The sequence below is a fragment of the Lycorma delicatula genome, chromosome 8 (assembly GCF_047948215.1).
Source record: "Lycorma delicatula isolate Av1 chromosome 8, ASM4794821v1, whole genome shotgun sequence".
NCBI classification, from domain to species: domain Eukaryota; kingdom Metazoa; phylum Arthropoda; class Insecta; order Hemiptera; family Fulgoridae; genus Lycorma; species Lycorma delicatula.
Window position 1 is genome coordinate 24,145,282 of NC_134462.1, and position 13,140 is coordinate 24,158,421.

Here is a 13,140-nt window from a genome sequence, read left to right on the forward strand (position 1 = left end):
AACTCATCTTCTGTAATATCCTCCAAGACCCTCGTCACAGCTTTTTGGACATCTTGTGTTGTTTGAAAATGGTGTCCCTTGACCGCCATTTTGACTCTTGGAAATAGAACAAAGTGGCACAGAGTGATATCTGGTGAATTTGGTGGCTGTGGTAGTACTGAAATTTGTTTTCAGGTTAAAAATTGCTGTACTGACAGAGCAGTATGGGATGGCGCATTATCGTGAAGCAGAATCCAATTATCAGCAATGTTGGCACGAACACGAAGAACTCGTTTACGAAGTCTTTCTAAAATTTCTTTGTAGAAATATTTGTTAACTGTTTGTCCAGGAGGCACCCACTCTTTATGAACAATTCCCTTAGAATCGAAGAAGCACACAAGCATGCATTTCACTTTGACATGCGAGCTTTTTTTGGTCTGGGTGATCCCTTTGAGCACCATTGTGAACTTTGGCGTTTTGTCTCTGGATCGTATTGAAAAAACCAACCTTCATCACCAGTGATAACACGGCTCAACAACTGGATTGATTTCTGTTTGCTCTAACAGATCGGCTGCCACATTTTTCCGTGTTTCTCGCTATTGTTGTGTGAGATTTTTGGGGACTATTTTTGCACAAATCTTTCTCATACCAAGATCTTCAGTTAATATTAGACGAACCGTTTCTCGATTGATGTTGAGTTCTTCTGCAATCATTTTCACGGATAATCTTCGATGAGATCGTACGATTTCACGCACCCTGGTCAAGTTGACATCTGTCCGTGAGGTTGATGGTCGTCACTGCGGTCTTTATCTTCAACATTCGTTCTGCCTTCACTAAAAATTTTATGCCGAAAAACACCGAAAAACTTGAGCTCTTGACATAACCTCCTCTCCAAAAGCCTTCTGAAGCTTACCATAAGTTGTCGTCTCGTTTTCACCCAATTTAACGCAAAAAGAAATGGCATACTGTTGCGCAATATTTTGCGGTTTCATTTCTGTGATGAGAGACACAAACACGTGTTCACTTATTACAGCACAACTCACGACTGAGCAGTTGCATCAATGTGCCGCTTGGACTAGAAGTAGCTTATAGACCAAGGTCAAAGATGGTGTGCCTATGCAAGCTGCAGGGTTGCCACATCTTGCAAAGAAAAATCAGTCTCATTACTTTATTGTCGCACCTCGTATATATAAACTGCCACAAAACAACAAACAACAACTGAGCAAAAACCAATAACAGATATAACTTATCTACAATCGGTTTTGAAGAAATTATATTCATATGGCGTAGTATGAACAAACCAAGAAATTTTTTTTTATAAACAGAAATTAAAGGGTTGCCTGTCAAACACCCAATACAAAGTTATAGTACAGGGTTTGCTTTAATGCAAAGTACTAGGCAATTCACTAATTTGAAAAAAAAATAATGCTGAAAAACAAGATAAAATAGAAACACAAAACCAATAGCAAACATAAACAAAATCACAGTATTAAAAAACAAAATTTTAAAATTTGTTATATTCTAAATTAAAGCATCATATCAAACAATAAAATAAAAAATAATACTGTACCAAAATAATATTACTGATTTCCACGTTTCATCTATTGTTGTAAAAGTAACACCTGAACTAGGAACTACTCCTTTGTAATCTTTAGGAATACAGGACTGCAAGCACTGAATAAACCAACAACAGATAATAAAATATATTAATTAATTATCCTTTCCATAAACTATTAAGGAATACAAGCTTGTAATAAAGTAAAGATTTACAGTAATAAAGGGGCAGTTATTAAATGTTCATTAAAATCTTGTTCATGACACATAATTTTTTTCATTAAAGCAGTGAACTTATGTAATGATTAATCACGTTTAAGATATGCTCACACTCAGAGTAACATGTTCTCACAGTACTGTGAAAATCCCACCATTGCCAGTACTAAAAAGAATATTTTTTATAATAGACAACATTTCAAACAGGCCTGCAACAGAATCGTACAGCGTTAACTTACTGCACAGAACATGACCTGACAGTTAAAATTAATTACCTACAATACCCTTTGATTTTTGCTACACAATACTGTGTGCTGTTAATCTGTCTCAGTGTTAATTTCCTTTTTTTTATTTTCAGTACTTTAAAAACCTAAATCAAAGTAATTTCATATTTTTCCAAGTATTTTATTATTATTGTCTTATTGTTTATTTTCCTGCATTCAAAATTACTACTATATAAATATTAATGGCACAGCATACTCCTCTTTAACTCAGCATCTGTACTTTTTTCTAACTTTTATCTTCCTCATTTTCTTCAAGAATTACGGCTACAATTGTCAGTTCATAACTGGAAAATTGGGCCATTTGAGATAAAGCAATCTGGTTTAAAACATCACTGTAAATATACTAGCATCTGCAAACAATTGACTAAATTACCACTGTCTCATGGCACATGTTCTGTGTAAGAATGCCACTGTTGTAGGTGAATAATCTTTTATAATTTAAATACAATTATTAATAATATTTTAAATCATGACTAAGATGTATTTTGATAATGGATAAAAGTAATCCAGCAAACTTAAGAAAGACAGCAAGACATTTCATAATAAATTCTATTCTGCTTTACATTATTTTATTAGGAACATATTAATAGCGACAAAAGATATTATTTACAATAGCAGAAAACTGGAGAAAACAGTTTTTTTTCACTTTTCTTGATGTTTCCAACTCCAAAACATTTCCTTTGAAACAATTCTGTTAAATACATAGTTAACAAATATTGTTGAAATATGGGATTTTACTTTGGCCCTACTGTTTCCTCAACTTTTGGATTATTGCAGTAATTCTTTGTCACAACTGTCATTTAAAAAAAAACCTGCAGTAATCATATTTAAATAAACTTTTGTCAATAAAAGAGCCTTAAAAAAGAAATTCAAAAAAGGACACTACATACAATTGGGAAGGTGGTTGAAAAAAATATTAGGTTAATGAAACAAGATATTTATTTAAAACCTTTGGTTCATAATGTTTTGATTTAGCCTTTAAGAAAATAAAAAACCCTTCCTTCCAAATGATACAAATATTAACTTTTACCCAATATCTATTTATTTATTTTTTTATTATTTGCATAAAATAATTTTAATTTTTTTTTTATTTAATTTTTTCTTAACATAAAATTATATTTTTGGATTTATTCATATGACACAATTAATTTATTTTACACTACTTCATTATGGAAACACCACATTTACTAAAGATTTTGTGAAAATTTATTATTAAATTAGAGTTGTTAACACTCACATCTGAAATAGTCTGTCGGTTAAAAACAGTTAATATACTTATCTTGTTTTATCAAATATTTTTATTTAGCATACACACTTTAATTTGCTATAACATAGTATATTGATTTCATATACAGGATTACTATTACAGAACATCACAATTTTTTTCTTATTTATTAATAATTCTTAGTCAAAATAAAATTAATTTAAAGTTCATAATTCCATAAAGCCAAAATAACTGTTATTTTTAAGCACTTATGTAATAGTTACAAAATAACACATGTAAGTACATATAATAAAATAGTACCCACTAAAATAAATATAATGTTAGTTAACACTAGAAATACATTAACCTTATATGTCTTTTTTAGTGCTTGACCACTACAAAGCATAAATTATTAGCATAGGTAAATAGATATGATCTTTATTTTTTTATAGGCTACTGAAAATAGGAGGAGAAAAGATTATGGAGGTAGAAGAATTTTGTTATTTGGGAAGTAAAATTACTAAAGATGGACGAAGCAGGAGCGATATAAAATGCCGAATAGCACAAGCTAAACGAGCCTTCAGTAAGAAATATAATTTGTTTACATCAAAAATTAATTTAAATCTCAGGAAAAGATTTTTGAAAGTGTATGTTTGGAGTGTCGCTTTATATGGAAGTGAAACTTGGACAATCGGAGTATCTGAGAAGAAAAGATTAGAAGCTTTTGAAATGTGGTGCTATAGGAGAATGTTAAAAATGAGATGGGTGGATAAAGTGACAAATGAAGAGGTATTGCGGCAAATAGATGAAGAAAGAAGCATTTGGAAAAATATAGTTAAAAGAAGAGACAGACTTATAGGCCACATACTAAGGCATCCTGGAATAGTCGCTTTAATATTGGAAGGACAGGTAGAAGGGAAAAATTGTGTAGGCAGGCCACGTTTGGAGTATGTAAAACAAATTGTTGGGGATGTAGGATGTAGAGGGTATACTGAAATGAAACGACTAGCACTAGATAGGGAATCTTGGAGAGCTGCATCAAACCAGTCAAATGACTGAAGACAAAAAAAAAAAAAAAAAAAAAAAAAAAAAAAAAGGCTACTGAGTGAAATACAAAGTTGCTCCTAATAACAAAACATTTATTGTTCGATATTATAATCTATTAGCCTATTTAAAATAGTATGCTGTAGTTTACACAATCACAGAATAAATCTGTTTCATTCCCTCACATGAACAATCATGGAATCTAAACAAAAATGTAAAACACATCTTTTCGTGTTTCTTGATAAATGTGAATGTTAATTTTATAGCAAATTACATTCTTGTATAGTGGTAAAATTATTCACAAATATCACAAAATTACTTTGTTGGAATTACTAAATAAGAAGGTAAGATTTCTTTTTTAAAAAAAAAACCAGAAAAGTAAAAAATAACATTCTACGAGTCGGAGCGTGGAATGTTAGAAGCTTAAAAAAGGTTGGTAGGCTAGAGAATTTAAAAAGGGAAATGGATAGGGTAAACGTGGATATAGTAGGAATTAGTGAGGTTCGGTGGGAAGAGGAAGGCGACTTTTGGTCGGGTGACTTTAGAGTAATTAACTCAGCGTCAAATAATGGGCAGGCAGGAGTAGGTTTCGTGATGAACAAGAAAATAGGGAGGAGAGTGGAGTATTTCAAGACGCATAGCGATAGAGTCATTGTAATAAGGATAAATTCAAAACCTAAACCGACAACGATTGTTAACGTCTATATGCCTACAAGCGCCCATGATGATGATGAGGTAGAATGTGTATACGAAGAGATTGATGAAGCAATTAAACACGTAAAAGGAGATGAAAATTTAATAATAGTTGGAGATTGGAATGCAAGCATTGGAAAAGGCAAGGAAGGAAATATAGTGGGTGAATACGGGCTGGGCAAAAGGAATGAAAGAGGGGACCGACTTATAGAGTTTTGCACGAAGTATAATTTAGTAATTGCCAACACCCAATTTAAAAATCATAATAGAAGAATATACACTTGGAAAAAGCCAGGCGATACTGCAAGGTATCAGATAGATTATATCATGGTTAAGCAAAGATTTAGAAATCAACTTGTGGACTGCAAAACTTACCCTGGAGCAGACATTGATAGCGACCATAATTTGGTGATAATGAAATGTAGATTGGGGTTTAAAAACCTGAAGAAAAGGTGTCAGATGAATCGGTGGAATTTAGAGAGGCTTGAGGAAGAGGAGGTAAAGAAGATTTTTGAGGAGGACATCGCAAGAGGTCTGAGTAAAAAAGATAAGATAGAAAATGTAGAAGAAGAATGGGAGAATGTTAAAAAGGAAATTCTTAAATCAGCAGAAGCAAACTTAGGCGGAATAAAGAGAACTGGTAGAAAACCTTGGGTTTCAGACGATATATTGCAGCTGATGGATGAACGTAGAAAATATAAGAATGCTAGTGATGAAGAAAGTAAAAGGAACTATCGGCAATTAAGAAATGCTATAAACAGGAAGTGCAAACTGGCGAAAGAAGAGTGGATTAAAGAAAAGTGTTCAGAAGTGGAAAGAGAAATGAACATTGGTAAAATGTATGACGGAGCATACAGGAAAGTTAAGAAAAATTTTGGGGTACATAAATTAAAATCTAATAATGTGTTAAACAAAGATGGTACACCTATATATAATACGAAAGGTAAAGTCGATAGATGGGTGGAATATATTGAAGAGTTATACGGAGGAGATGAATTAGAAAATGGTTTTATAGAGGAAGAAGAGGAAGTTGAGGAGGATGAAATGGGAGAAACAATACTGAGATCTGAATTTAAGAGAGCATTAAAAGATTTAAATGGCAGAAAGGCTCCTGGAATAGACGGAATACCTGTAGAATTACTGCGCAGTGCAGGGGAGGAGGCGATTGATAGATTATACAAACTGGTGTGTAATATTTATGAAAAAGGGGAATTTCCGTCAGACTTCAAAAAAAGTGTTATAGTAATGATACCAAAGAAATCAGGGGCAGATAAATGTGAAGAATACAGAACAATTAGTTTAACTAGTCATGCATCAAAAATCTTAACTAGAATTCTATACAGAAGATTTGAGAGGAGAGTGGAGGAAGTGTTAGGAGAAGACCAATTTGGTTTCAGGAAAAGTATAGGGACAAGGGAAGCAATTTTAGGCCTCAGATTAATAGTAGAAGGAAGATTAAAGAAAAACAAACCAACATACTTGGCGTTTATAGACCTAGAAAAGGCATTCGATAACGTAGACTGGAATAAAATGTTCAGCATTTTAAAAAAATTAGGGTTCAAATACAGAGATAGAAGAACAATTGCTAACATGTACAGGTACCAAACAGCAACAGTAGCAATTGAAGAACATAAGAAAGAAGCCATAATAAGAAAGGGAGTCCGACAAGGATGTTCTCTATCTCCGTTACTTTTTAATCTTTACATGGAACTAGCAGTTAATGATGTTAAAGAACAATTTAGATTCGGAGTAACAGTACAAGGTGAAAAGATAAAGATGCTACGATTTGCTGATGATATAGTAATTCTAGCCGAGAATAAAAAGGATTTAGAAGAAACAATGAACGGCATAGATGAAGTCCTACGCAAGAACTATCGCATGAAAATAAACAAGAACAAAACAAAAGTAATGAAATGTAGTAGAAATAACAAAGATGGACCACTGAATGTGAAAATAGGAGGAGAAAAGATTATGGAGGTAGAAGAATTTTGTTATTTGGGAAGTAGAATTACTAAAGATGGACGAAGCACGAGCGATATAAAATGCCGAATAGCACAAGCTAAACGAGCCTTCAGTAAGAAATATAAGTTGTTTACATCAAAAATTAATTTAAATGTCAGGAAAAGATTTTTGAAAGTGTATGTTTGGAGTGTCGCTTTATATGGAAGTGAAACTTGGACAATCGGAGTATCTCAGAAGAAAAGGTTAGAAGCTTTTGAAATGTGGTGCTATAGGAGAATGTTAAAAATCAGATGGGTGGATAAAGTGACAAATGAGGAGGTATTGCGGCAAATAGATGAAGAAAGAAGCATTTGGAAAAATATAGTTAAAAGAAGAGACAGACTTATAGGCCACATACTAAGGCACCCTGGAATAGTCGCTTTAATTTTGGAAGGACAGGTAGAAGGGAAAAATTGTGTAGGCAGGCCACGTTTGGAATATGTAAAACAAATTGTTAGGGATGTAGGATGTAGAGGGTATTCTGAAATGAAACAGCTAGCACTAAATAGGGAATCTTGGAGAGCTGCATCAAACCAGTCAAATGACTGAAGACAAAAACAAAACAAAAAAAAAACACCCAGCATCCCAAAGTAATTACTAGAAATGATCTGAAATTTGATGAGGAAAAGATAAACATTTGTATTTATCTTTTGTTAACTAAATCTATATTTTTAGCAGGATTATTTTGACAAAATTATAAATATTGAACAAATTTTTCAACAAAAAAAGGATAAAAATTATTTTGCCATACTTATCTGAAAATTTAAATTCTGCATTTCCTTCTGTTTATAAATGATTTCTTATATGAGATAATATTAAACAAAACAATTCTTAATTTAGTATATAATAATATGTTTTTCTCTAGCTGTCGATTAATATGTTTTTCTCTAGCTGTCGATTACAAAGTTATAATACCTCAATCTAAGATGTCTTCTTTCATTATTCAGATTTATACCTTTAAATTTAAAGCCTAAAATTTTCTAAATATATTCATAATCTTACTCTCACAAATTTACATTCGCATACATATCCCCTATAAATTTATGAATTTTTATTTCTTTTAAATATGAAATTCTTAATGAATACTTACATACAGAGAAACCTGTATTTGATTTCATAAGTTATTACATTCTTATGCAGTTAGTCACTTTTTATAAAAAGATTATTTTGTTTATTTTGATAATAAAAAACAGATAATAAATTAAGATTACAAAAACAAGCTCAATTTAAAATAATTAGTTTGGGAGTTGGTCTTGTCTCAACTTAGCCATACCTAACAATACTGTCAGTTAACACAAACATCCAAAACATACCAGTTAATAAATTTAAAGTCAACTGAACACTGAATCTGAATCCTAGTCTTTAGCATCACAGAACAGTTCTCATAACTAATTTGTGTAATGATACAAACTGCTGTTCAGGTACACTAATCTAACCAACAGGTTATTTACACATATCGGTTAACCTACATCATTATTAATTTTATACACACAGACACACACACACACACATACACACACACACACACACACACACACACACACACACACACACACACACACACACACACACACACACACACACACACACACACACACACACACACACACACACACAGAGAGAGAGAGAGAGAGAGAGAGAGAGAGAGAGAGAGACAGACAGAGAGAGAGGGAGAGAGAGAGAGAGAGAGATATGAGGAACAATTCAAAAATAATTAATATCAAAATGAGAATGGTTGAAAAAATGGAAGATTTATTAATAGTTTCAAATAATTATATACTTACTTATTTTCTACATAATCACAAATTTTGTTTCAAACAAAATGGTGATTTTGAGATATTTTTTGTGATTTTCTGCTATCATGAAATAAGCTTCATCAAACCCACTGCATAAAATTCCACTGCCTGGGATTGTAGCCACTTTTGCACAGAGATTTTCAACCCTTCACTTTCCTCAAATCATTGAGACATGCAGTATTTTGAGGTGTAGTCTCTAGGCACAAGATTAGGACTGTAAGAGGATGATCAAAAATCACCTCTGAATTTTTTAATTCCTTTTGTTATGCATGCAGTCATATGTGGATGTGCATTATTATGAGGAGTAATTAACAGAGGCCTTTTCCTGGCCTTAGCATTCCCTATCATTAGTTTTGAATGACACAACACAGTTTAGAAAGTGTTTCACAATAGACTTGTGATGTGATGGATGTTCCAGGTTCCATGAAACCACTCAAAAACACACCCTTTTGGTCCCAGAATATAGTTGCCATGTTTCTCCTTCGAGATCATCTTGTTTAAATTTTTTTAGTTTAAAATGAACTGGAATGAAGCCACTGCATGAACTGTTGTTTCATCTCTGCACTGACATACGAAATCCACATTTCACCACCAGTAGTGATATAAGAAAAAATTCATCTTCCTCATGTTTAAAGTGGTCGAGAAATGCACAAGCGGATGTCATTCTGTGATCTTTATGAACACTTGTCAATATTTTTGGCACCCATTGTGCACACAGTTAACAATAGCATAGTGTGTCAGTCATGATTTTCAGCAATGTTGTCTTTGAAACTTCTGGAAATTCTACAGAAAGATTGCATTTAGCAATCTAACTGATCCAATCTCTGTTTCCAATCACTGACTGGCCCTTACTTTTGAACTGCACCTCATATATATAAATGTAATATCTATAACAAATGAATAAATTCTAATAATAACAAAACAAAATGAAAATAAGAATCTTACCAATAAAGCATTTTTATACGTATCAACATCCGAATAGTAATGTTTACTTAATTCGAAACACATTTTGAGACTCAAATTTATAATGTCATGAAGTTGGGTGTCCGTATACCTTAACACATCTAAAAACAAAAACAAAAACAAAAACAAAAACAAAACAAAATAAAAATAATAAAATAAACTTCACTTTATAGTTGAAATATCTTAACAAAAAAATAATAATTTATGTTATTTATCATTGATATTGTCTACATATCATCTAGGATTATTATTTTTCTCATCTGCATATATAAAGATCTTAAGTCTCAATATAAACAACATATCAAAATTGCATGAAGTTTACAGGCCTTGATTAATGGATAATGGAAACGTTAAGAATAACCTAACATTAAGAGGCCTAATAAGGCCACTTAAAGAGTTGAATGAACTAGTTCAAAAAGTGTGTACAAAATCAAGAAAACCATTGTTTCACAATAGCAATTCCACCTTGAATTTTTTTTAAATTTAATTAAGTACAGGTTATTGAATAACAAAGCATTACATACTGTGTAGAAGACAGGTCATGACAAAACTGACAAGATATTAACAAATAAAGGATAGAATCTACAAATTAATTTTTGAATGCAAGAAAGAGTTGATTGACACAAACTTCAAAATTGCACATCAAGATTACCCCAAAAAGGTATACTTTTAATGGATGTAATGGGACTTGAAACAATAATCATAGCAGAGAGATGTAAAAACACTTTTAAACTGATGTTTGCCTCAATTAAAACCAACTTTGTAGAATGTGAACTCAAGAGGCAATTCTCAGTTATTAACACATTTAGTGCAGTCATAAAGCGGCATAATCTTACCAGAAATCCAATATGTTTTTTCTTATTTTACTTTAATTACACTAAAACAGTGTCTTTATCAATAATAGAAAATCTGAAAGGTCTTATAAGTGGTGCCAGCAGGCCAGTAAATGATACATACTACTAAAGAGCCAGTTGGCACATAGGTGGCGGCTGAGAAACACTTGTTACTATAATACTGCATTTATTTACATCACAGTTTGTCATGTGTTACTGCAAATAAATCATTATAAAGGAAAATTTAGGTCAAAGAAAAAAAGCACCTTTATCTCAGCAGCTGTATAATTTGTTATCAAAACTACATAAATAATATTAATACATATGGATAATACTGAAGAACTAATAAGAAAAAATCCTAATAAAATGATAACAATGATGGTTAGACACAAATTCTTATGAACATAGTATATTGTAAACTCGAGACAAATTAAAAACAAAAACATAATTGCCAATTTATATTAATTACATGAATGTGTTAACAATAGCAGAAATTATTACATTTACTTATTTACGAGGTAATAAAAATACAAAAAGTTTTTTTTTCATTTCCAGCTGCAATGTTTATAACAAATTATAGACACTGCTTGTAAACAAAACAAAATTATGTTTTTTACAGAAAAAATATAAATAAATATATATATATATATATATATATATATATACATATATTTTTTTAAAATAAAATAAAAAAAATAACATTGTTCTTATTTATAAGATTCGAAACATTGAAAAGACAACCCAGGAGAGTCAGGACATGTTTTATAGTAGAACATTGTATCCCTGAGTTATTATTTTTAATGGCAAATGAGAAATTTTTTTCTGAGAGTAAGACCTTCTTCACTAGTTTTGCATTTGTCCATGAAGTGATTTCCAGGCAATGCTGGACCTTGTTGCTTTTTCTCCCGAAAAGCACTTTCTGGTAATAATTCTTCAATTACAGCTAATCTAAAATCATGGGAAGATATTTTCCCTTTCATAGTTGATGAAATATTTTCCCTTTTATGGTTCCCTATCACCTTAATGATATGAACAAGCTTCTTGTACTAACGAATGGTTTTTCTAGCACTCTGGTAATAGGAAAGCATTTGATTTTGGTAATCAATACCGTACATATATTTATTATATTCTGTGATAGCCTTCGGTTTCTCTTTAGTCTGAACTCTCCTGCTGACTGTTTCTATATGCTCGTTTTTATGCTCACTCAATATGTATGCATAACTTCTCTTTTATCTTGCCACTTACGAATGACTACTCCTTCCAAATATTGGCAAACAGATTCACCAATTTTCAGGTCTGCATTAGAAACATGACAAAGAGCATCTTTTTTGTTACAAAGACGCATACCAGTGGTGTATGTATCAAGTTTTAATACCTTTTTAGATAAATTATAAGAATTATAAATATTATCCATATAAAGCAAATGACCTGCTTTCATATTCTTCCCTATCAAATGCAGAACATTAGCAGCATGACCTTTTCAGCCCATGTCATCAATAAGCCCAGTGTATACTTTTAAAATTGTCCTGTCAGGTTCAGTTAGAAGATACAATTTAATGTCATATTTGTGCTTTATATTTTTGATATGCTGTCGAAATATCAAATGACCACACCACAAAAGATCAATGCAAAGTTTTTTAACGAATAGTATAAACTGTTCATTTTTTTTATTAAACAATTCCAGTAAAGTTCTTAGGTGTAAAGACTGTTTATACAGAATATATGTATAAACAGTCTTTAGAAGCAACTTCTGGTTGATTTTGAGAAAAATGATGGCATCTAATAATGGATATGAATCTATTTCTATTTACAACCAATGAGTCACCCAGTAATCTTTTTATCTGTTTAGTTTGATGTTTCCCATGTGAAGTAAGTCCTAAAATTATTTGGAGTTCATCTTATTGAAGGGGTTTCCATGAAGCCATTTGCGAGTGAGAAGAATGAGCTTTGCTTTTTTTAATTATTTGCATGAAGATTAGTTTTTACCAGAAGTACAAAGAACTCATCATCAGCTATTAAATAAAAAAAATTTATTGGCTTACCTTCATTTGGTATCCAAGAATGTAATATTCTTCAAGCCTAGTGGCCCAGAAACCCATTTAAACCCATAGTTGAAGTAACTGCAGCTCCCATAGAATTTTTAGTAGAGTTATTTGCATTGTCTGAGAAGTTGTTTAAAGTCAGGTTGTCTGCATCATCTGGGTAGTTGATTGAAGTCAGGTTGTCTGCATCATCCGAGTCGTCATTTGTAGTCAGATTACCAACAGCAAGAGCAATTTGTTGTTTGTGTCGCTGCTGGTCATGAATAGCATAAATTATTATTATCAACAAGATTTTGAGTGTCAATAACTGCTTTTACATTTTCATCGTCAGAATCATTACAAAATTCATCATCACTAACCAAAAACAATAATCTGTCACCATCACCATTAAAAACTAAATGTTATGCCTTTTTGGTCACAAAGGACGTGGAACATTGCGGTCAGCCATACTATGTATGCAAACAGAAAACTGAAACCAGCCCCAAATTATATTAATATATACTTCATAAAATATGCCTCTATAAAATGAAA

The 13,140-nt window shown here is 31.8% G+C and overlaps 1 protein-coding gene across 4 annotated transcripts in view; it reads right to left on the minus strand.

Moving 5' to 3' along the window:
• Swt1 (Swt1 RNA endoribonuclease) overlaps positions 1-13,140 on the minus strand; it is a 151,753-nt gene that overhangs the window by 76,179 nt on the left and 62,434 nt on the right. For all 4 annotated transcript variants that reach the window (XR_012757478.1, XM_075373866.1, XM_075373865.1 and 1 more), the window contains 2 exons: positions 9,717-9,835; positions 1,550-1,653 (listed from right to left, as the gene is read on the minus strand). Coding sequence is in view for 3 of the 4 variants with exons in the window: in XM_075373866.1 (XP_075229981.1) it covers positions 1,550-1,653; positions 9,717-9,835 (223 nt within the window). In the remaining variant the exon portion in view is untranslated. The remainder of the gene's footprint in view (positions 1-1,549; positions 1,654-9,716; positions 9,836-13,140) is intronic.